Source organism: Manis pentadactyla, chromosome 9 (genome assembly GCF_030020395.1).
Source record: "Manis pentadactyla isolate mManPen7 chromosome 9, mManPen7.hap1, whole genome shotgun sequence".
NCBI classification, from domain to species: Eukaryota; Metazoa; Chordata; class Mammalia; order Pholidota; family Manidae; genus Manis; species Manis pentadactyla.
In genome coordinates this window covers 16,780,127-16,801,773 of record NC_080027.1, presented here as the reverse complement: position 1 = coordinate 16,801,773, position 21,647 = coordinate 16,780,127, and the positions used below count along the sequence as shown (strand labels likewise).

The following is a 21,647-nucleotide window of genomic DNA, read 5'->3' as shown; positions in this document are numbered from 1 at the left end:
TACTCTTACATGACGAATATTATGTTTACTAGGCTCTCCCCTATACCAGGTCTCCCCTATAAACCCCTTTACAGTCACTGTCCATCAGCATAGCAAAATGTTGTAGAATCACTACTTGCCTTCTCTGTGTTGTACAGCCCTCCCTTCTCTCCTACCCCCCCATGCATGTTAATCTTAATACCCCCCTCCTTCTCCCCCCCTTATCCCTCCCTACCCCCCATCCTCCCCAGTCTAAGGCCAGATATTTTTAAGAATTAAATCCTCATTTATGATCTTTATTCTATACAAGACCTAATGTTTTCCAATTTTGATTAACTTACATAAATCCTGTACCCTTGAATGGGCATAACTGGATTGAAAAAAAGTTAAAAATAAAAAATTATGGTGCTTGTTTAATATAGATACTATGACCTTATGGTTCTTGGGAAAACTTCTTAAACTTTTTTATAAGTGTCAATGAAATAACACTTTTAATGCTCTAGTATTTTATGAATGGAAAATTTGAAAGAGCTAGGACTCTTGCTTTAAGCTTATGAGAGGTGTCTTTGGGGAAACTTCTTCATAAGGCTGTCAGAGCCAAGATGCTTTCTATTGGGGAATGGGATGCCCCAGGGGTGGGGTATTGGGAAGGGGAGAGGGAAACTTAATAGCGTTATTCCTAAAAACAACAACAACAAAAATCAAGCAGACACAGCCCGGTAATGGTGGTAAAGCTATTACTGTTAAAGTAGGGTGGACAGCAATGGCTCAAGCCAAAATGGGACTTAATGGTTTATTTTTAAATTTACCCTGATGTACAAATTCTCTCTTCCTTAAAATGTATAGCTCGTCATATTTGGATACCACTCCAAGCACTACCAGCAACAATCTCACACAGCCCCAAAATGATCTTCCCTCTGCCGGTTCTTCCTGGAACTTGGCCGACACTTGCCTGTTTGGATTGCCCTGGGTCCCATGCTTCCAGCACTCCTCGGTGAGGAGCCTTAGAACAGGCAAGGCATGGCAGTGTCGGCATACGGAAGGAACAAAGCTGAAATTTCCGATAATGTGTTTTTTGTTTAAATAGTGTCAAGCTATATAATCTGATGAATCTTATTTCATTATAATCATGTTAGGAAATGTATGCTACTTCCATGTGTCTATATATGTTCTGGTCTTACTGATCCATCTTCCCTCACCTCAGTTATGTCAAATTAACAAAATCTCCGGTCTGAGAGATTTAAAGATACTCTGGATTGATGATCAAACCATTCACTTTAAATAGTGCTTGGTCATTTGATTAAAAGCTGCCAAGTGTCTCAATATCCTCAACCTTCCCCTCCAGTAGCTGGCACATAGTAGATGTTCAATTGTCATTGGTCAAGTTGTTAGTGTGTTTTTGCACCATTTAGCCAGTAGCTCCATTGCAGCTGTTCATTAATTACCTATCTTTTTCTTCTGCAGGTGAACACATCTCATCAGTCACTTCTGTGTAAAATGCCTCATTCTTTAGTCTGTGAGAGTGCAGATGTGGCTGTGTTCTAGATTGTTCTGTGGTAATCTTGATAACTCTATTATAGCATTCTTAAATTTAATCTTAAACTAATCACTATAGAGTTTGGAACTTTTCCCACCTCCTGGGAGGCCATCTAGAAGTCAGGGTTGGGATGTTGCTTAATGCTTCATATGTTTTTAACAAGTGTTCCTTTTAAACAAAGAGGCAAGGTAGTCCTTTCATATTCATGACAAGATGTCTGTATATAATTTTTATGTGGAGGTGATTCTACAAATAAAACATGCTGTGTCTTTAAGGCTACACTTCTTGATGTCTGAGTGATAACCTTAAAATAGGGCCTAAGCTGGGAGGTTGGTGTGGAAGGGTCACTGACACCCACCCCGCTGTTAGTAACTGTTCAATAAACCATTTATGGAGATTTTGCTGGCCTATGCCTGGTCATGGGTTATAATTCTTTTAGCTTAACTTTTACGGGGAGTGGAGATGACATCAGAAAAAACAGAACTGATGAAGAGCTTTGAGAATGTGAGCAAGTGGCTCACGCCTGTCACTTAATTAAGCGCCCCTTCACACTGGAACCCTTCTCAATGTTAGCACTTGTATTAATCTGTTTCTTTTAAACCCATCTTGAGCTATGAACCCTTATTCCATTCAGATTACATGCCACTGACCAGCTGTGCCTCAGGGGAGGTTATTTGACTCTTCTGTTTATGAATTTATATAAAAATTTTAGAACCTGTTCCAATGTTAACTCATATAGCAGATACAGTGAATAAGCCGTAGGTTTATTATCAGCATTAAAGATGAGTTGTAGAATGATATAACCAGTATGACATCATTTGTAAAGTTTAAAAAATATATGTGCTAAATATACAATACTATCTACATATATGCATTTAGTAAAAGTGTAAAACCATGCATGGAATGGTTATCTCAGGAGAAGGAAGGAAAATTGGGTTAAATAGGAGAATATGGGGGGACATGTCCACCATAATATTTTATTTCTAAAATAAAATGCGAACAAACACAATGTTAACATCTGTTAAAGTTGAGTGGTGGGTATTTGAATGTTATATCCTTCAATCTTATGATTGAAATATTTTTTTCATTTTCCTATACATTACTGCTTGGGTAGAGAACCTCAATACTACTGACTTATATAAATCTGCACTTTTACAGCGTGCTTTTACACAGGTCATTTTCCAAATAAGAGAACAAGGCTTTAAGAAGGTGAACTGCCACATTCACTTTGCTAGCAAGAAGCAAAGCTAGAACTGAATGGTATCTTTTGTACTTTAATTTCCCATGAATGTTATCAATATTGGCAGATGTGAGCAGTAACGTTCTATTGTTCAGTAGTTTTCTGAACTGTGCACAAGTCATATTTTAAATTCAGTAGTAACATAATAGTACTTTACTGTCTGTACCTTAAACCTTTAAGAAAAATTTGGGAACAAAGGTGGAAATGAATATCATTGGATCAAGGCGGAGATAAGAGTAGAAAGTTTGACTGCACTGCAGGCCCGTGGAAACAGTAAATAGGGAGAGGCTGGATGTGTGTCATTTGAAAATGACTGGCAGTGCCTCCTGCTGTCAGACCTGAAAGTGAGTCTGGATTAATCCATGCACTCTCAGCTCCAAGGTGCAGATGTGGAACCGAGATAAGGGTAAGCAACACATGTGAGCTTCCTGTGCTAGCAGAGATGACTACTGTCTGTTGTAGTAATGGGGACTGGCAAGGGTTTCTGTAATATATCAGGGCTAAAGTTGTTACAGTTTGTTTATTCTCCCTCCCCCTTTCTCTCCTTTCCAGAATTCTTTTAGGATGCCTGTTACTTTCATAAAAAAGCATTTCTTCTTGCCATTTCCATCATCTTTTAAATTTCAACATCATATTCAGACCCCCTTCCCTAAACCTCAATTAACTCCAGAATGGAAACCAGGGGCTGATAAATTCAGAAAATGATGACACTAATTAGTAGTTTTCATTTCTGCAATGGATATATGCAAGGATTTTGCATCAGCTAGGGCTAAAGGTGCTTATGATTTGCATATTGATTCTCCTTATCTAGCATTCATTTGGAATGAATCCATTACATTCATAAAAAATTATTTCTACTTAAGATTTCCATCATTCTTTAAAAGTGAAAAGCCCACTAACTCCAGAATGGGAACCAAAGTCAGCCAGTGGTGACCCTGATGAGTGTCCCAAAGCCATGAAGCTGCCAAAGGACCCAAAGTACTAGAGGAAAAAAGCATTCCCATGGATTTTTTTCCCCATTCAATGAACTCATATTTTGGGAAGTTATCTAAATCTTACACATTGACTTATATCCTTTAGTTTTGGAAGGTAGTGTTATAAAAGGACACAGCTTAAAAATAAGTAGGGTCTAGGTGTGTAACATAAATAAATAAGGAATGATGGAAACTGAGGTAGCCCAGAGAGCCTAAACCATTTTTTGAGGGTGCAGTTTGTACTTAGCTCAAGTCCGAATGTTGTAGATCTTCTAATTTTCAAGAGAATGCAGAAGTCCTGAAGTTTAATGTGAAGTGTTCCACTTTTTAAATGTTGGCTACTAACCAAACATTTAAAAAAAGCAGTAGTAGACAGACTAAGCCAAGATAATTCCATTAGGCACCAAAATTCGATCTTTGGTAATGGAATAAATGATGCAAGGTGTCTGGCATATGGTAGTTGCTCAATGTGTGTTATTTCCCTCTTGAACAGTAGTTCCGTAATGGTTGATCCCTGAACTTACCTTCCCCACATTTAGTCCACTCTGGGAGTGATGGCTTCATCATCTACCCTGAAAATTACATTCTCTAAGAAGCTCAAGGAGTCTATGCCCTTTCTTAAAGGAACATAACACACAACATCACATCCTTTGCCTAACCATTCACATTGTACCTTCCCATTCTTTGATGCTTTATTCTTTTAAGAGATTGGCCATATGTGGAAATGAAATTTGGTTGCTTACCTTCCCTGATGCATTGCCCAACATATACATATAACTGGATATTCCAGAGAGGTTCCACCTTTGGAAACTTCCTGGAGATTGGGAGCCCCTTGTGCCATTCTGGCTTGAAGCTTGCATTATTTAGGAAAAAAACCTAACAGGACAGGCCCCAGAGTCATCTGACTTTATCTAATCCTGCCAAACACTGAGTGACTGAGTTTAGTCACAGGAAGCCACCAGCTTATGATTTTTGAGATAATCAATATCTGTCTTAGCTTTGAAAGGATGGGGGAAAGTATTTTATGATGATAAGATTGTATCTGGGAAGACAAGTAGTGATTCTATAGCATCTTACTACACTGATGGACAGTGACTGTAATGGGGTATGTGGTGGGGACTTGATAATGGGGGGAGTCTAGTAACCATAATGTTGCTTATGTAATTATACATTAAAAATTGTACATAATTTTTATTGATACCAAAATAATAAAAAAAAAGATTGTAACTGGAAGCCTCAAAGGAATTGGCTTTAAATAAGTAAATAATAAGAGAAATTTAAATTTAAAATAGTAAATCAGTAAGTTGTCTTATTAAAAAGTAAGAAAAATCACTGAAATAGATAACTTACATCCATATCTTAGCTCATTCAGGCTGCTATAACAAAATACCATAAACTGGGTGGCTTATAGACAACAGAAATTGATTTTTCAGTTTTGGGGGACTGAGAAGTCCAAGATCAAGGTGCAGGCAGATTCTGTGGTTGGCGAGGGCTTGAGTCCTGGTTCATAGATGGCCCAGAATGTGTTTTTGCTGTGTCCCCACAGGGTAGAAGGGGTGAGGGAGTTCTCAGGGTCTCTTATAAGGGTCCTAATCCAATTCATAAGGGCTCTGCCTCAAGGGAGGATTGGGGATTCGGTTTCAACATATTCATTTGGGGGACACAAACATTCATCTGTGATACATATTAAACATCAAATACATAATATGCATGATATTTTATATATGTAGTATGCTAATACATAATAGACATAATAAATTCATATAATGTTTGTCTAAAAAGTTAAAAAACTGGTCATTTTTTTGGATCTTAATTGCATTATTGGACCTGTATGCACATGTTATTGGACTTTGGTTTTTTTTTTCTCCTGTTAATCCATCCGTGTCCTGGCAATTTGATTCCTAGACCAGCTGGAAGAACCATGAAGGGTGGAGGAAAAAATTTCCTCCCCAACACAGCTAACAGGGCATTTTTGGAAACAGTTACCGAAATTACCTAAAAGAGGCACACCCTAAACTCAGGACCAGTTCTGTTCAGAGAACACTGAAAAGATTGGAGTTTAATTGTGGATTTGTCAATGGTGCTGACTAGTAGTCAAAGCACCCTCATTTTGGCCCAGCTATCACCACCTGCTCTGATAGTCTCCCGTTAAACCTGTCTCCACAGTGGCCACCAGAAGCTCCGTCAGTCAAATGGGAATATTTTCAGCTGTCTTCCATCTCCTCCCTGTTTTTGGAACTGAAGAGTTGAGCTGGAATAGGAAAATTTCACCCACAACATTAACTTCATTTGTTTCTGGCAGTTCTTCCATTTATTCTAACTGGTCCCAAATAGATTAGCTGGGTTTCTAGGCTGTTATTCAGCATAACTAGGATTAACCGGCCACTACACAACTAGTGAAAACATAAACCTGCATATACCAAGTTTTACATATGGTGAGACTCATAGCACAGGGTATTAAGAAACAGTATTTAACCCACTAAAAGAAAACACATTTTTTATGAAGTTAAAAACAGAGGCAGACCCTTCTAAATAAAGGGATCGTAAAACACAAAGAGCCATTCATTAAAATCAAATCATCGAACACATTTTAAAATGTAAGATAAGATACATGATCCTCAGACAGTATTCCAGCCTCTATAAAGCAATCCCCCTGCAGTCACAGCTATAGGGATTTGTATTAGCTTCCAAATTTTCAGGTGGAGAAAGGTGAAGGGTGTGATTTTAAAAGTAGCAAATCTGCAAAGAGAAAAAGAACCAGTGCTACAATGTAGTTCCCTATTTTTTGCTGCAGATGACCTAGTGTTTCTAAGTCACAGAGAAGGATAGGGAGGGTGGGGAGAAAAGAGGTAATGGTAGGCATCATATCCTAAAAAAATTAATATAGGGGTTATATATGTCTAGGGATATAAATATTTTTGCTTCTCTTAATTAGGAAATATATCAGATATATGGAATATATATATGATTTTATATTGTTAGATAGTTACCATCTCTCTATTAAATAGCTCTTTTCCTTCAGGGGGATGCTACATCCAAAGATTTATAATATACATATCTGTAAATAATCAGAATTTCCTTCTCAGCTATCTAAGAAGGAAATCCGTATAATTTAGGAAGTGTACTCTTTGGCAGACAGGCATTTAATCTTTTCAAGACAGTGAGTTTAAAATATTTATGCATAACACTCTCATGGATTATCTATCTTATCAAAGTCCACATTCTGTGGTTTTGGTATTAGTTTTAAAACATTTCTATCTAATATTCTGTTGATGTTAATTCTGGTAAAATTGTTCCTCCTCTTTCCATAACCTCCAGGCTCCTGAGAGACAATCTGAGTCACGTGGTTAATGCCAGTTAATAAGGCAATTGATGCCAGATAGGGGGTGCTAAGAAGACTAACACACATGCCTAGTAAGCAAGATTCCTGGCATTAACCAGCTTCTCCTGAATTGGAAGCATGGCATTTATATAATTTCCTTGTATAAATCTTATTGTTTGGTGTTATAAAATATCCTTGGGCTGTATTAATCTATGCGCCGTAAGTAACCTTACCTTAACTTCCTTGCTTATTTTCTCTCCAAGGTATAAATTTGCTATTCCTGTTTTTTTAAGGCCACCTTGTTTATTCGTCTTTTTTCCTAGGACAGTTCCAATAGGAGCTGCTGGCTGGCTACAGAACAGGAAAAGAGGACAAAGAAAGAGGAATGGGATTAAGATCTATGCAAGTCCCAGTCACTGAGGTTCAAAACCTGAAGCCAACCCGTTGATCCTTACTTCTCCTGTTTTCACACCAGTGTCCTTTTCCATGAGGGGCAGAACATTATGAAGTGTGGTCATCATGTCCTCATTTTAGAAAGTGAGTTTTTAATTTAATAATTGAACCTAGTAAACTTTGTATAAAAGAAGGCCCTCCCAAAGACACCACCAGATTTTTTCATCAGAAGTCATTAGCTTAAATCTGATGCTCTTAGACCATCTGTAGAGCATAGTCTAAATGAACCAGTAAGAGTCCTATCCCATGGATCATGAAGAAAGTTAAAATGTTTAACTAGTTAAAACTGGTGTTCTAGTAAACCTGTTTCCTTAGCCTATAAATTCATAGTGATCAGCCAACTTTTATCACTGATTTAATCAGAGCTTCTATTCCCCTTTGGTCTTTGCTAAGCTATAAGAAATAAGAAATAGAACTTGTAATATGAACACTAAATAAAATTAGAAAAGTCTAACAGTTATAAATATATATCTGAATATTATACTTATATATAATATATTATCTAAATACAATGCAGAACAGTCTATAATTTCTCAGTCTAAGAGTTCTAGGTACATGGTAAATTTAGTCCTACTAGTCTTATACAGGACTTCATACTACATCGAATAGGTTAACTGGTATAATAGCCCCAGCACGTGCATGATCTCAGTTACTCCTCACCACGGTTCTGTGAAATAGGCACTATTATCTCCACTTTGAAGATGAGAAGACTGAGACACAGAGGTATTGAATCACTGCTCCAAAGTCACACTGGTTGTAAGTCACAGAGATGGAAGACCAAGAACATAGAACAACATGGTATCAGGGGACTAAGATTCTAATGAGGGCTTGGTCAACCCTGTCCTGTAACTCAGTCTCTCAGCTTCAGCTCTCCTCTCCTCCCCTAACCAGATGAAGGCAGTTGAGGGAATATGAAACCCGTTTGGCATTCTAGACTCACCGGTGGACAACACAGGCCACAGGCATGGAATCTTCAAGATCAGATAACTTTGATATAAAGATGATTTCAGATGCAAAAAGGGGGGCAGTTCCCTGGGAGGATCTGAGGAGACAAAGGGAGTATGTAAATTGACTTAAAGATTTTGTTAGGAATTAGTGGTTCAACCAACATCTCTGAAAAACGGGCACATTCACACGGCAAGGTGTCTTCCCAGTGGGAAGGAGGGCCGTTTCTACGTGGCCAGAGGAATTAACATCTGGTTTACAGGACGGTTCCCGGGAGGCGAGGGGCTAGGGTGCCTGTCATGTGAGTTTGAATCCTAGTGCCTCGAAGTTGTCATTTATCATCATCAAGAAAGGGTTTTTAACCTTTTCTCTAGATTCTAAAAGGCCTTTAGATACTTAGCATGACCTTTGAGTACTACATGAATAAGAGAATATATCTAATTATAAAGAATACTTTAAATAGGTTTTTATGTTCTTGAGAAATAACTTTTTTTTTTTTAGGAAATGTGGAAAATGTAGTCTGGACCAATATGAAGATTTACTCTCATCATCTGAAGACTGCCACAGTGAGTGTTTATGCTTTTCTTGGTTTGTTTAGGGAGGAGGCAGTCGTTCAAAGACGTCATTTGAGAATGTCGGATGTGTCTCCACTCAGCCTTCCTCCACTCGCCTACCGCCAGGGGGCACTAGCTGCTTGTTAAGACTATAAAGCTACTTGGACGGCTCCTGTGCGACCGAGCAGGGAAGGCCAACCTGTGCAGGGCCGGGGAGGAAATCTGTGGCTTGGTGGTCTGCAGGGTTTCTGTCCCAGCTCTTCAGCTCTGCCCTCAGAGTGTGAAAGTATCCTTCAGTAAACGAGCACGTGAATGAGCATGGTTGTGTTCCCATAAAACTGAATTTATGGACACTGAAAATTTAATTATAAAATTTTAATTATATATTTCATCTACATTTCACCTATCACAAAATGTTGTTCTTCCTTTGTTATTTTCAATCATTTAAACACTTAAATGTCCCCTGAATATAAGAACATAACTTTTACTCCACTTCATAAGAAATTATTTTTCATTTTCTTTCCTTGGAGAATCAACCATTAGAACATCAGAATGAGGTCATTCATTTCTACTTGATATGGATACAGTGTGTTTTAGCTCTTTGAGTCACTGAAATTCCTTCTGTAATGAATGTTCTATATTTAAGAAAGCATTTTCTCTACTTCTTAGGTCTTTCATCATCCTAAGTACTTTTGGGTTAGACCCAAGTTGGTGACATTCTAGAAGACTAAGGATGGAAATAACTCACCAAGTATTTTAATAAGATCAAAATTTTAAAAAAGGAAACGTGGTGTTGAAAATTATCTTGAAGCACATTAGGTGAGCTCTTCTGGCGGACACAGACCAAAGGATGGTGCTGACATTATAGAGTGTGTAAATCAGTCTAAAACTTACAGCAAGAATCAGGGAGCAATAAATGAGGGTGGGAGGGAGGTGGCACATTTAGGATGGGGGCAAGCAGGATGGAAGGACCATGCCCCACAATCCCGAGGTATGCCCTGTTTATCTTGTGTCTGTCTGCTGCATCGGCTTTCTCCACTGACTGTGATTCCGTGGTTACAAGGAGCAGAGCTGAGGATTGAGAAGGGACCACAAACAGAAGTGCCTGGGGTCAGTGACACATGTTTGCTCTATCAGAGACACGAGAGGTAGTGGTCACAGCTGTGTATAACACCAAGAGGTTTATCTCCGTGTGTGTGTATGTGTACACTTTGAAGGGGTAGAGTAGAGCACATCTGGGGCCAGAATGGGACCATATTAGATGTCACAAATGGGTGGACAATTTGGGGTTACAGAGTTGTTGGGTCATTTAATGGTATGACAGAAAAAGGTTTTCTTTCCATCTTTTCCCCCAAGTAACACTCTCATTTGTTCCATTATATTTTCTGTCTATTCTATCTATCCTTGGCATGCCTCTAGTTTGTAACTCACTTGCTTATATTAAACACATCTTATTGATTCTGATTCTGTTTCACGAACTTCTTTCTTGCTCATGTCTTATGGGTTTTAACCACTTTCTTGTTTGCTTGCAAAAGTCAAATTGAATATCCTCAAATTAAACAGCAAACACAACTTACAAATGGTTATTGAAATGAATCAGAATTATCTGGCCAAGTTGGATGCTGGAGGTATATGGAATAATAACATTTAAATTCTGATATAAAATATATTTCAATCCTTTTCCCCTATTGTTAAGATAACTAGAATTCATTTGTGACAGGAAAAAAGGATATTAAAAAATGTATAATCTTAAAGCACTGTTAACTTTAGACATCCTCTATGTGAGCATCACCAACAAAGTAGGGGTTACCATAAATACTATATAGACTACGTACAGACACAATGATCAAATAGCTCATTTTGCCTGATATGCCTTTTTTTAAATTAAAGTATCATTGTTATACAATCTTATGATGGTTTTACATAAACAGCACTGTGATTTCAACACTCACTCATATTATCAAGTCCTCACTCCCCCATTGCAGTCACTGTCTATCAGCGTAGGAAGATGCTATAGAGCCATTACTTGTCTTCTCCATGCTGTGCTGCCTTCTCTGTGACCTACTTATATTGTGATTGTGAATTACAGTGCCCCTTAATCCCCTTCTCCCTCCCCACCCACCCTCCCCAATCCCTCCCCTTTGGTAACTACTAGTCCCTTCTTGGTGTTTATGAATCTACTGCTTTTTTTGTTCCTTCTGTTTTGCTTTATTGTTATATTCCACAAATAAGTGAAATCATTCAGTATTTGTCTTTCTCTGGCTTATTTCACTGAGCAATACAACACCCTCTAGATCCATTGGTGTTGTTGAAAATGGTAGGATTTCTTTTCTTTTTATGGCTGTATAATATTCCATTGTGTATATATGCACCACATCTTTATTCATCTATTTATGGACACTTAGGTTGCTTCCGTATATTGACTATTGCAAATAGTGCAGCAATAAACATAGGGGTGCATATATCTTTTCAAATCAGGGATCTTGTTTTCTTTGGATAAGTTCCTAGGAGTGGAATTCCTGGGTCAAATGGTATTTCTATTTTTAGTTTTTTGAGAAACCTCCATATTGCTTTTCACAATGGTTGCACCAGTTTACATTCCCACCAGCAGTGAAGGTTCCCCTTTCTCTGCATCCTTGCTAGCATTTATTGTTTCTTGTCTTTTGGATGTTGGTCAGGCCTGATAAGCTTTGAGCTTCAGTGTTTGAGCAATCAGCCCTTAGGTGGTTGACACTGTGGCAAGAGAACCAGGCTACCTAAGTAAGTAGAAAAATGAAGGCAGCTGAGCATGACATGCCCTATAAAATCATGTAAGCCAGTCACCACTTCCTCTTTCCTGAGAAGTCCTTTGCTGGGAGGCTGCCCAGGTGGAGGTCTCTATGGCCTTAGGCGTCTTGTTTCTCCTTGCTGCCTTGATTTGGCCATGCGCTGAGAACATCCATGGTAAATGACCAGTTTTGGAGAACACTCGTTTGGAAGAGTTACTCATATGGTGGCTTTGCAGGCAGGCACTCTTCTCCCTGCAGAGAGTGATCTTACTGTTGCTAGAAGAGATATACTTTTGGGCCATTGTGATTGGAGTCAATGTACCGAGGACCCTTTTTCTCTTCCTGCCTAAATGTCTGAAGGTTTTCTTTCTCCTTTGTTGTGGTGTTCTCTCTGTCTTGATCCTAATTTGCCAAAGAAGAACCTCAGAAACCATTCTTGGTTATATGTGTCAGGCTGCCTTTTTGAACCCCTGCTCATTATCAGTACTTGATTGTATTGTGAGATACTTGGTTGTATTTTAACTGACTTTCCAGATTCTTTATATTTCCTCTTGATGACACTGTTCTTTTTAAAATACTGTCTGCCCTTCACTCATGTCAAATTCATCAGTGGTTCTGCAAAGCCAATAGGATAAATCTAAATCAATGTCTGGTCTGTCTATAAGTTTTCTGTTTTACCTGGGAGAGTCCCCACTTTTTTGTGTTATCCAAATGCTTTCCAGCTTCGAGGCCTAACTACATGTCAACTACTCTAAGGCAGCTTTTCAATATTATTTTGTGTGTTCTGTATGCTTTTTTAAAAGTCACTTAGCTATGTCTGCTTCTTTAAGTGGGATCTTTTTTTTGGAATTGATGTGTAAATTTCTTCTTTACCCATCTGGCCTGGAAACTGTTTGAGGACTACATATGCTTTCTGGTCCTTCTGTTTTATGTAAGATGAATCTTTCAGAATGCCTAGAATAATATGGCTGACGTGTAGCAGTTAATTATTGATATTTCAGTAATGTCAGTAATTTCAATCTAGCACCTGTGGAGAAAGGAAAAAATTCTGGCTGGCTGGGATGACTAGAATTCAGGTGACTAAGGCATTCAGGCCAGACTATGGTACATGATGCCTGAGGCAGGGAAGACACTGCTTCAGTTAATGTGTGCAGCAGCTCTGTGTGCTCCTAAGTTTTTCTCAAATGACTTTTCAGCCAAGACAGTCCCAGGATGTCTAACTGAAACTTGATTCTAATATTATGAAAAAAAGTTGTGAAGCCTGAAGCACAGGCTTCCTGTGTGTCCATGTCCAGTTATCCTTTTGGACTCATCTTTTACCCCAACTGTTGGAACCTTTTTCCCCTTAGAAAAGATTTTCCTGATAATCCTACCTGGGTGATGTTAGAATAATATTTCAAACACATGGAGAGATGTAGTTGTGAGGTTACAATCCCTAATCTAGAGCACCTGCCTTCTTCAGCCCCATTGTTTCCCCGGTTGCTTTCTTGATGATTTACCTGGAAAGAGAACTTCCAGGCTCAAATGGTGTTGGGATCTCTCACTCTAATCATAAAAATATTCTTTCATGCTGGGAAGATTCAGATCCTCCAAAGGGTTTAAGGACATCCTGAATAGCTTCGAAGTCTACTGGTCCCTATGACTGGTTTAGGAGCTTTCCCGGTCAGGGTTTGAACCCTACCTAGTCTTTGCATTGTGTGATCTGACTTACTATTATTACTTTGCAATGGACCTGTAAGTGAGCACCAGTCATACCAGAAAGAAGATGATAAAGAGACAGTCAGCCCCTCAGGCTTGCTCAGAGTCATGTTAGGCTTATTTGTAAGAAGCACGAGATACTGAAATACTAATAGCAGATGGTCATTTTTAAATACAGTTGTTTGTTTTTTTCCAACAGCCACCTGTTGTCAATTGCTACACTGTTGAAAGATTCATCTACAGGGAAATAATTTAATGAACTCTTACTGTGGAAAAAAATCATCCTTTGATCTTAGCATTTCTACAGCTACCAGAGAGGGACAGTTTACTAAGTGAATCTGTGAAGAGAATAAGGTCAAGTTCAATCATGTATGATTTGTGCTTAATAGCACATGTTATTTAATTTTTAGGTGATATGCAAACTCCAGTGATGTTTGACATATAGTGTATTGGCAAGATTGGCGTGAATAATGGAAAACATCAGTGTCAAGTTACTAAGTTGCATTAGGAAGGAAATCTTAACCTAATCATTTTTCTGACTCCATGCCTCTTATGTCTTCCAAAGGCAAGACCAATTTACTTATCAGTTTGCTCACCACTCTGTATCCTTTCTGCAGGAGACGAAGGCTAGTATCATCATACATGAGTATCGCTGAGCATACTCATATTGTTTTTGTTTTGTTTTGCCTTTAAAGATGTGCTCCTGGGGAAGAGGAGGCATTGATTAAGTAATCCAAATTACTTATTGGAGGAATAAAAGGTTACTAACTTTATTTACTTGGCAGGTTTTGTTCGGCGCCAAAGAGAATTGCCGTGCAAGTGCTTTAGTTGAGGCTGTATTTGGAACACATAGAAGAACTAAGAAGACATATAAGAACATAGGAAAGTGGTCCTAAATGTCATCCAAACCTGCTGTAGCTTACCTTCCAGTTAGTAACTGGAGGAACTGCCACCTCGACAGCATGTTTAACCAGTTCAGCCTGTGCATCCATCGGTCTAAGGCTCTGAGTACACTTAGTTAAATCGCCAGATCTTCTCAACTTGACTGTGAATGTCCACACTGGGTGGCCTTCACTCACTCGTGAATACACTGTATTGCAGTTTTAACCAGTTTCTTCTTACCTAATAATTGTGTGTCTACAGAATTCAAGCCCTGTCCACCCAGCTGTGAGAATGGTGCCTCCCTAAAGCCTGGATCCGCAGGCAGCCTTTCCCTCCTTCCTGGCCCTCCCCTTTCTTAAAAGTAAAGTGAAGAGTGTATCATTTCTGTTCATCTAGAAGTCCTGCATGCGGGTAGGACCATCAGCAAGGGCTACAACTCAGATTTTATGTGTGTGTGTGTGTATTCAACATTTACTGTGTTCTGTGCAGCTGTGACTATAAGGGTAATTAAGAAAATCCATGTTCCAACTATATATTCTAGCTTGGATGACAGGTTGAGTTAGAGTTACTTATATTAATGCCAAAACAGGAAGATGAGATTTAAGCCTCATTACTTTGGTTTTTGTAAAACAGGAAGCTCTATCAGATGAGATCTAGAGTTGGGTTTTGGGTTATGATTCTAACACCATAATAAGTAAAGGACAGCTGCTGACTATCTAAGAATGATCTCCAGCTGCTTGGAAAAATATCTTTTAAAAATGTTTTCTCTCATTGGCACTTTGTATCAGTCACTATATAAGGTTTGTTTGTGATGTGCTTTTCCACAATTGCTTTTAAATTTATCTGCTTATATGTGTAACTATATTTTCCATGCTGTGTAGAAGTTGATTATCTAAGTACTTTATAATTCTTCATTCTGCTGTTGGTCATTGGCCTGGATTATTTTGTTCACTTATTAGTATTTCTGATACACTTGTAATTCATTTATTGTGACCATCTCATTGATTATTTTTGTCATTTTTGTTTCATGTTTTGTCTCTCTCCCCTCCTTTTTTGCCTTTGAGATTGTCTGAAATTTGTTTATTTTTGTCTTTCATTCTATTTTGTTCTTCTCCAACTTGGAAGTTTTGTAACCTGTCTAATTTATTAGGTTTTTTTTTCCCTGCTACTTATCATGCATCTTTAAATGCTAAAGCTAATAAATCTGCATTTTCTTTCTCAACAACAGAAGGATCTATGAGCTTTAACTCTGATCACCCCCTTGGAACCTCTGGTTAATGTTTAGCCAGCACATGAAGTCAGAACCCAGCACACTTTTACTTCTTGCAAAGGAAACATGAGCCCATATGAACAAGTGGTTATTACTGATTTACTGAAGATTTCAATGTCAAGGATAAGAATGGGTTTCACATCAAAACTGTCATAGACTTTCCAACCCAGACAGTAGATTTTTCTTTTCAGACGATCTTGATTCTACCATTACCGCCCTTTCTGCGTTTCTCTCCAGAAAGCATCACTGGGCGTACCTCTAATACATCTCTCCTATTTTAATGCATGCCATTCACGTCTGCCCCTTAGTGTTGTCCTTGACATACCACCCTCTTTGGAATCTAATTTCTGTAAGAGGAGGCAGGGGACTACAAGATTATGATTTTCTATTCCCTGTGAAATAACTGAAATCTTGTTATTTGAGGGTATAATAATACAGATATTTTGGGAATTAGTGGTAATGTGAAGACCTTTTGCCTACTATTGTTTAAGCCATGATTACCTTTGCTAGGGAAGTAATACCTTGTATTTCTTACAAAGGGCATAGCTGTATATTCTTTGAGCTCTTCCTTAATATAAATACACATCTGATACTCTCTCATATGGTTTTTTTCCTGCAGTGAATATAAGCTGTTCCATGGACTGGGTGATGGTCTCGGTTGGCCCATGTGCATATAGCAGCAGTCTGTATATATTTGCTGATGAATTGTATCTTGGACTGGGTTGCCCTGTGACTCGGATACAAACATATGCATATGATTTTATATACCCTGTTCATGACTGCGGGATCAGGACAAAGGTAAGAGTAGAGATTATTAGTGAAAATAACTTCTAAATATTTTTTTTCAAAACTTTATGCCTCGTGCTAAAATTGTCTGGCTTTTGTTATTTTAAAAACAAATTTTGCTTCTAGTTATAGTAATATATGGGTAGATGACAAAACAGTACCTTAGGGAACTGGGGCCTCAGCAGGTCTTTTAACAACGTGCCCTGGGATGCACAGCTGGTTGTTGGTAATTTAGATGCCAAGGCAGGATGGAGCTTGTGCTTTACCCCACTCTGTCATTTGACCTCCAAATCATCTTTCTCAGTGGAACAGTTGAAACCTACACAAGAATGAATCACAATGATGGCTCTCAGCAGCACTGTAAGTTTGCTCCTTCATACTACTGAGATTTTTCCCAGGCACTTTAAATTCACTCTTACAGATAACATTCCTCCCCTGTCCCAGCGGGTGGTCAGACCATTGCATACACCTTAAAGTGTAGACAGTAGCCAATTTGAGACCTTGAATGCTTTCTACTTCTATTCAAAGGTGTGCATGCCTGCTGTCTTATAGAAATGGCTTCCACATAAACTTTGTGCTCTCCTAGGTTGTTTCAGAGGATACTCTCCTTTTTCAAACTGAGATATACCTTAATCCTAGGAATGCACATTGTGACTGTCAGAAAATCCCTTTGGAGTGTTCTGCCTCTAGGTGAGTCTAAGAGACCAGATTCCTTTTGAATGTGTTAGCTTTACCTTTACTTCTCAGATGCTTCTGCAGAACAATTTTAGAGACTTTTCCATACATATGAGTCCAAACACCAAATTAGCATTTACAAAAATATTTTGAGAACACTTACTTTTATAAATTTTTAAATGTAATATTCATTTTAGGGCCAAAACATAACAATTCACTGTAACTAGGATATTTTAGAGTAACTGGGCTGCAAAACAGAATCACTGAATACTCCGTTACCTTAGTAAATGGAAGAATCAAGCATGATAGGATCTTCTAATATCTGCTCCCTCAGAATACTCTTTCTTATACATTTTAAAGTTCAATTCCATGTTAAGAGAGTCAATGACTTAAAAGTTAAGAGAAAACCAATCTTTTATTTTAATATGACATGGAGATACATGAAAGGAAAGGCATTCAATCTGATTATTACATGCACTTGGCTTATAATTTTGTGGAACTCAGGTGTTGAATCCCCAAATGACCCCCCATGAACTTTGAGATCAGTGGAATGGTATATGCTCAAACAGTTTTACTGTGGCACTGAAATATTTACAGTGAGCGTTATAAATCTGAGTGATAAATCTTGGAAGTCACCTGAAAACCACAGGAAAAAATATTAAAGAAAGATATGGAAAGTGTTGACTTAAAAGATTTAGAGCTCAGAGCGAATGTTCAATATCTTAACAGGGTCAGAATCCTTTTGTGTGGGTAGAATCAGTAAATCGATCTTATGCAATATCATTTTAATAAAAAACAATGAAAAAATAACATTTTAACCGTTTTAGGGCATAAAGTTCAGTGACATAAAGTACCTTTGCATTGTTAAATATTCTTGATCTTCTCTTTAACTTATTTTCCTAAGACAAAACCAAGGCTGAGGAATTTAGTGATACTCTGGGAAGTAACTGACCCCTAAATAGAAACCAACACTTAAATCTGTGCATGCACGTGTACACATGCACACATGCACACACACATTTGCATTCCTATATATTGGGGTAATATAAAAAGTCTGACCTAATGCCCTTAAGTTATCACTGCTCTTTAGGCTACCAGATTAATAGTGATTGAAGCATTTCTATTTTGATAATTATTATGCTGTTGTTTGTAGCTTATCTTCCTTAGAAAAAATGAAGACTAGTCCAGCAAAGTATATGATTAGGTTTTTGGTGCCTAAATTTTACTGCTGTACACACACACACCACCTTTGTTATCACTACAGTGGGCAAGAGAAAGCTTTTGACAGTTTTACTTAGCATTCTTAGGATCCATTTGGCTAAGTCTGTTTTACTGGGCACTTGGTACTCCACTAAAGTAGGCATTACAAATCCTTCATCCAGAAAGTGTAGGCACTGTGCTACACCTCCTAAACCACCGTATTGAAAATGATCCTGGTGTGTTAAACAGTGGTAAAAATAACCTGGCCCCAGGCGTAGACTCAGAAACACCTGGTACTAGGTAGACCAACATGCTTTGCTTTCTGTTTCTCTTTTTCTTTAGGAAATCAGTGTGGCTTACACTAGTTTCTACAGATAATGAAATAAGATTGGATCCCAGTCCCTTTATTGCTGACTTTGAGACAACACCAGAAGAGGTGGGATTATTAAACCCTAGCCAAACTGTCTCCCTCCCTAAAGAGAAATGGAAATTTGGAATTGGTATCATGAATTTTGTGGGAAAAAACATTTTCATACAAAAGTAATTGGTGTAACTCTTTCCATATGTGTCTGTTGCTTAAAAATCCCTAATGCAGTGAAAGTGTATTTTTAGGGGTATGGCTCATTAATTTAATGTTAACTATTAGATAATTTATATTATCCATCTATATTTTATTTTCTGTTCTATATAGAAGATCAGCAATATGTCCTCAAGGACATTAATTTGATCTAACTGGTATGAATCTCCAAGAAATATGCCCTACATTTTTTTAGTAGAAGTAAAAAATAGAGATAGATATATAAATGTGCCAGGGACTAAAATATGAGCAGAGTCAACATTTAACATACTAACTTCAGGCAAGACAAAGTCCTGTAGGTGAAGATACTTTAACATGTATGGGCTTTCCTAATTAGTGAAGTCCTAAAAATAATTCAGTATACATCATACTTGAGTAATGATTGCAGAAGGAAATTAGATTTGTATTCTAGAATATAAGTAACCACTCCCTTAACTGGTATTTGATGTCAGACTTTCTTTTCTCCCTGATTCTTCCACACTTGAGATAATTGACTTATTGATGTACAGCATAGAATCATGCTGCCACTTAAGAGCAATTCTTTAAATGACCAGTTATCACCAACTACTTGTGCCATCTCCTTTTCCCTAAAAAGGGAGTATATCCAGGTAATATACTCTGCTTTTTGGGAGATTTCTTATATCAGTTACGAGAATTGAGTTTTGCCATTGGTTATTCAATTGCTTAATGTGCATTTTGGATGCTACAAATTTCTGGACACTGATTTTGCTAAGATACTTTTCTTTGGTATTTTCATAACATTTAAAAACATGTAAAAGGCTGTTATTTCCAATAAAATGCTGCTTGTATTGTTTACTTGTCATCTAGTAAGAATTACAGAATTTAAACATCATCTCAATGGGTATCTACTTTTGACGGTTAAAGACAGCTAAAAGGTAACACTTCTGTAAGGGTTAATATGTGTCAGGCAATGTTATAAGCATGTTACAACAGATTACTTAATAACCCAAAGAGTTATTTATTATTATTATACCAATCTACAGATAAGAAAACAAACAGGGTTTGAATCATTGCCAATTGTTCTTAAAAAATTGGATCTGTTTCTAATCTTGGAGGAAAAGCTTCTAGCTCTTCACCACTGGGTATGATGTTCACTGTGGAATTGTCATATGTGGCCTTTATGGTGTTAAGGTGCATTCCAGCTATACCTCATTAGTTGAGAGGTTTAATCATTAGAAGATGTTGAATTTTTCAGATTTCACCACTTCTCTTCAGAATAATACTGAAAGTCCTAACCAGAGCAATTAGGCAAGAAAAATAAATAAAAGGCACCCAAATTGGAAAGAAGTAAAATTGTCTCTGCTTGCAGATGACATGATCTAATACATAGAAAGCCTTAAAGACTCTATAAAAAAATTCACTAAATTCACTAAAGTTGCTGGATTAAAAAATACATTAAAACCAGTGTGTGTCTACATATTAACAAAAAACTATCTGAAAAAGAATTAAGAAAAGAATCCCATTTATAATAGCATCAAAATGAATAAAATACATAGGAGTAAATTTAACCAAGGAAGTGAAAGATCTGCATACTGAAAACTATAAAACATTGATGAAAGAAATTGAAGACACAAATAAATGAAAGGATATTCCATATTTATGGATTAGAAGAACTAATTCTGTCCAAATGTCCATACTCCCTCAAATAATCTACAGATTCAATGCAATCTCTAACAAAATTCCAAGGGCATTTTTCACAGAAATATAAAAACAATTCTAAAATTCAAATGGAACCAACAAAGGGCAACGAATAACATAAGGAGTCTTAAGAAAGAAGGACAAAGCTGCAGGCATCATTTCCTGATTTCAAACTATATTGCTAAACTATAGTAATCAAAATAGTACAGTACTGGTATAAAGACAATGGAAAAAATTAGTTCAGAAATAAACCCACACATATATGACTAAATAATCTTCAATAAAGGTGTCAAAATGCACATTTTGGAAAGCATATGTTCTTCTATAAATGGTGTTGGGAACACTGGATTTCTATATGCCAAAAAAAGGGGAGAAATCAGATCCTTATCTTACAGCATACAAAAAGCAAATAAGTACACCTCAAAACGGGTAAAGCAGAAGACCTGAAACTCTAAAAATCCTAGAAGTAAGCATAGGGTAAAGCTCCATGACACTGGTTTTGGCAACGATTTTTTGGATACAACACTGAATGCACAGGCAGCAAAAGTAAGCATAAACAAGTGGGACTGCACCAAACTGAAATTTTCTGCACAGCAAAGGAAACAATGGAATGAAGGGCAATCTATGGAATGGGAGAAAATTTTGTAAACTATACATCTGGTAAGGGATTAATATCCAAAATATGTAGGAAGCTCCTGCAATCCAATAGTAAAAAAACAACCAGAGTAAAAATTGGGCAAAGGATGTGAATAGACATTTCTCAAAAGAAGACATACAAATGGGCAACAGGTGTACAAAAAGGTCCTCAACATCACTAACCATCAGGGAAATGCAGGTCAAAATCAGTGAGACAGCACCTCAATCCTGTTAGGGTGGCTGTTATCTAAAAGTCAAAAAATAACAACTGATGGCCAGGATGTGGAGAAAAACCCTTACATACTGTTGTTAATAATGTAAATTGGTATAGCAGCTATGGAAAATGATATGGAGGTTTCTCAAAAAATTAAAAATATATGTGCTTTATATATGCACCCCAGTGTCTATTGTGGAATTATTCACAATAGTCAAGTAATGGAAACAACCTAAATGTCTCTCAGTGGATGAATGGATAAAGATGATGTGATGGAT

The 21,647-nt window shown here is 37.5% G+C and overlaps 2 protein-coding genes across 5 annotated transcripts in view; both read left to right on the top strand.

The window, feature by feature from the left end:
* LOC118925142 (oocyte-secreted protein 3-like) overlaps window positions 1-1,788 on the top strand; it is a 73,322-nt gene extending 71,534 nt beyond the window's left edge. For both annotated transcript variants that reach the window (XM_057507042.1, XM_057507043.1), the window contains exons 4-5: window positions 826-973; window positions 1,444-1,788. In XM_057507042.1, coding sequence (XP_057363025.1) covers window positions 826-973; window positions 1,444-1,524 — 229 coding nt within the window. In that variant the 3' untranslated portion in view covers window positions 1,525-1,788. The remainder of the gene's footprint in view (window positions 1-825; window positions 974-1,443) is intronic.
* Window positions 1,789-2,018: 230 nt separating this feature from the next.
* Window positions 2,019-20,773, top strand: OOSP2 (oocyte secreted protein 2). 3 transcript variants are annotated; one of them, XM_057507040.1, is made up of 5 exons: window positions 2,019-9,016; window positions 9,674-9,823; window positions 16,242-16,420; window positions 16,995-17,098; window positions 18,626-20,770. In XM_057507040.1, the coding sequence occupies exons 3-5, from the start codon at window positions 16,259-16,261 to the stop codon at window positions 18,825-18,827; spliced, it is 468 nt and encodes a 155-aa protein (XP_057363023.1). In that variant the 5' UTR covers window positions 2,019-9,016; window positions 9,674-9,823; window positions 16,242-16,258; the 3' UTR covers window positions 18,828-20,770. The 3 variants fall into 3 exon arrangements, with proteins under 3 accessions (XP_057363023.1, XP_036766550.2, XP_057363024.1); XM_036910655.2 differs by lacking the exon at window positions 9,674-9,823 and having other exon boundaries at window positions 2,019-7,589; window positions 18,626-20,772; XM_057507041.1 differs by lacking the exons at window positions 2,019-9,016; window positions 9,674-9,823 and adding an exon at window positions 11,280-11,947 and having other exon boundaries at window positions 18,626-20,773.
* The last annotated feature ends 874 nt before the right edge of the window (window positions 20,774-21,647 follow it).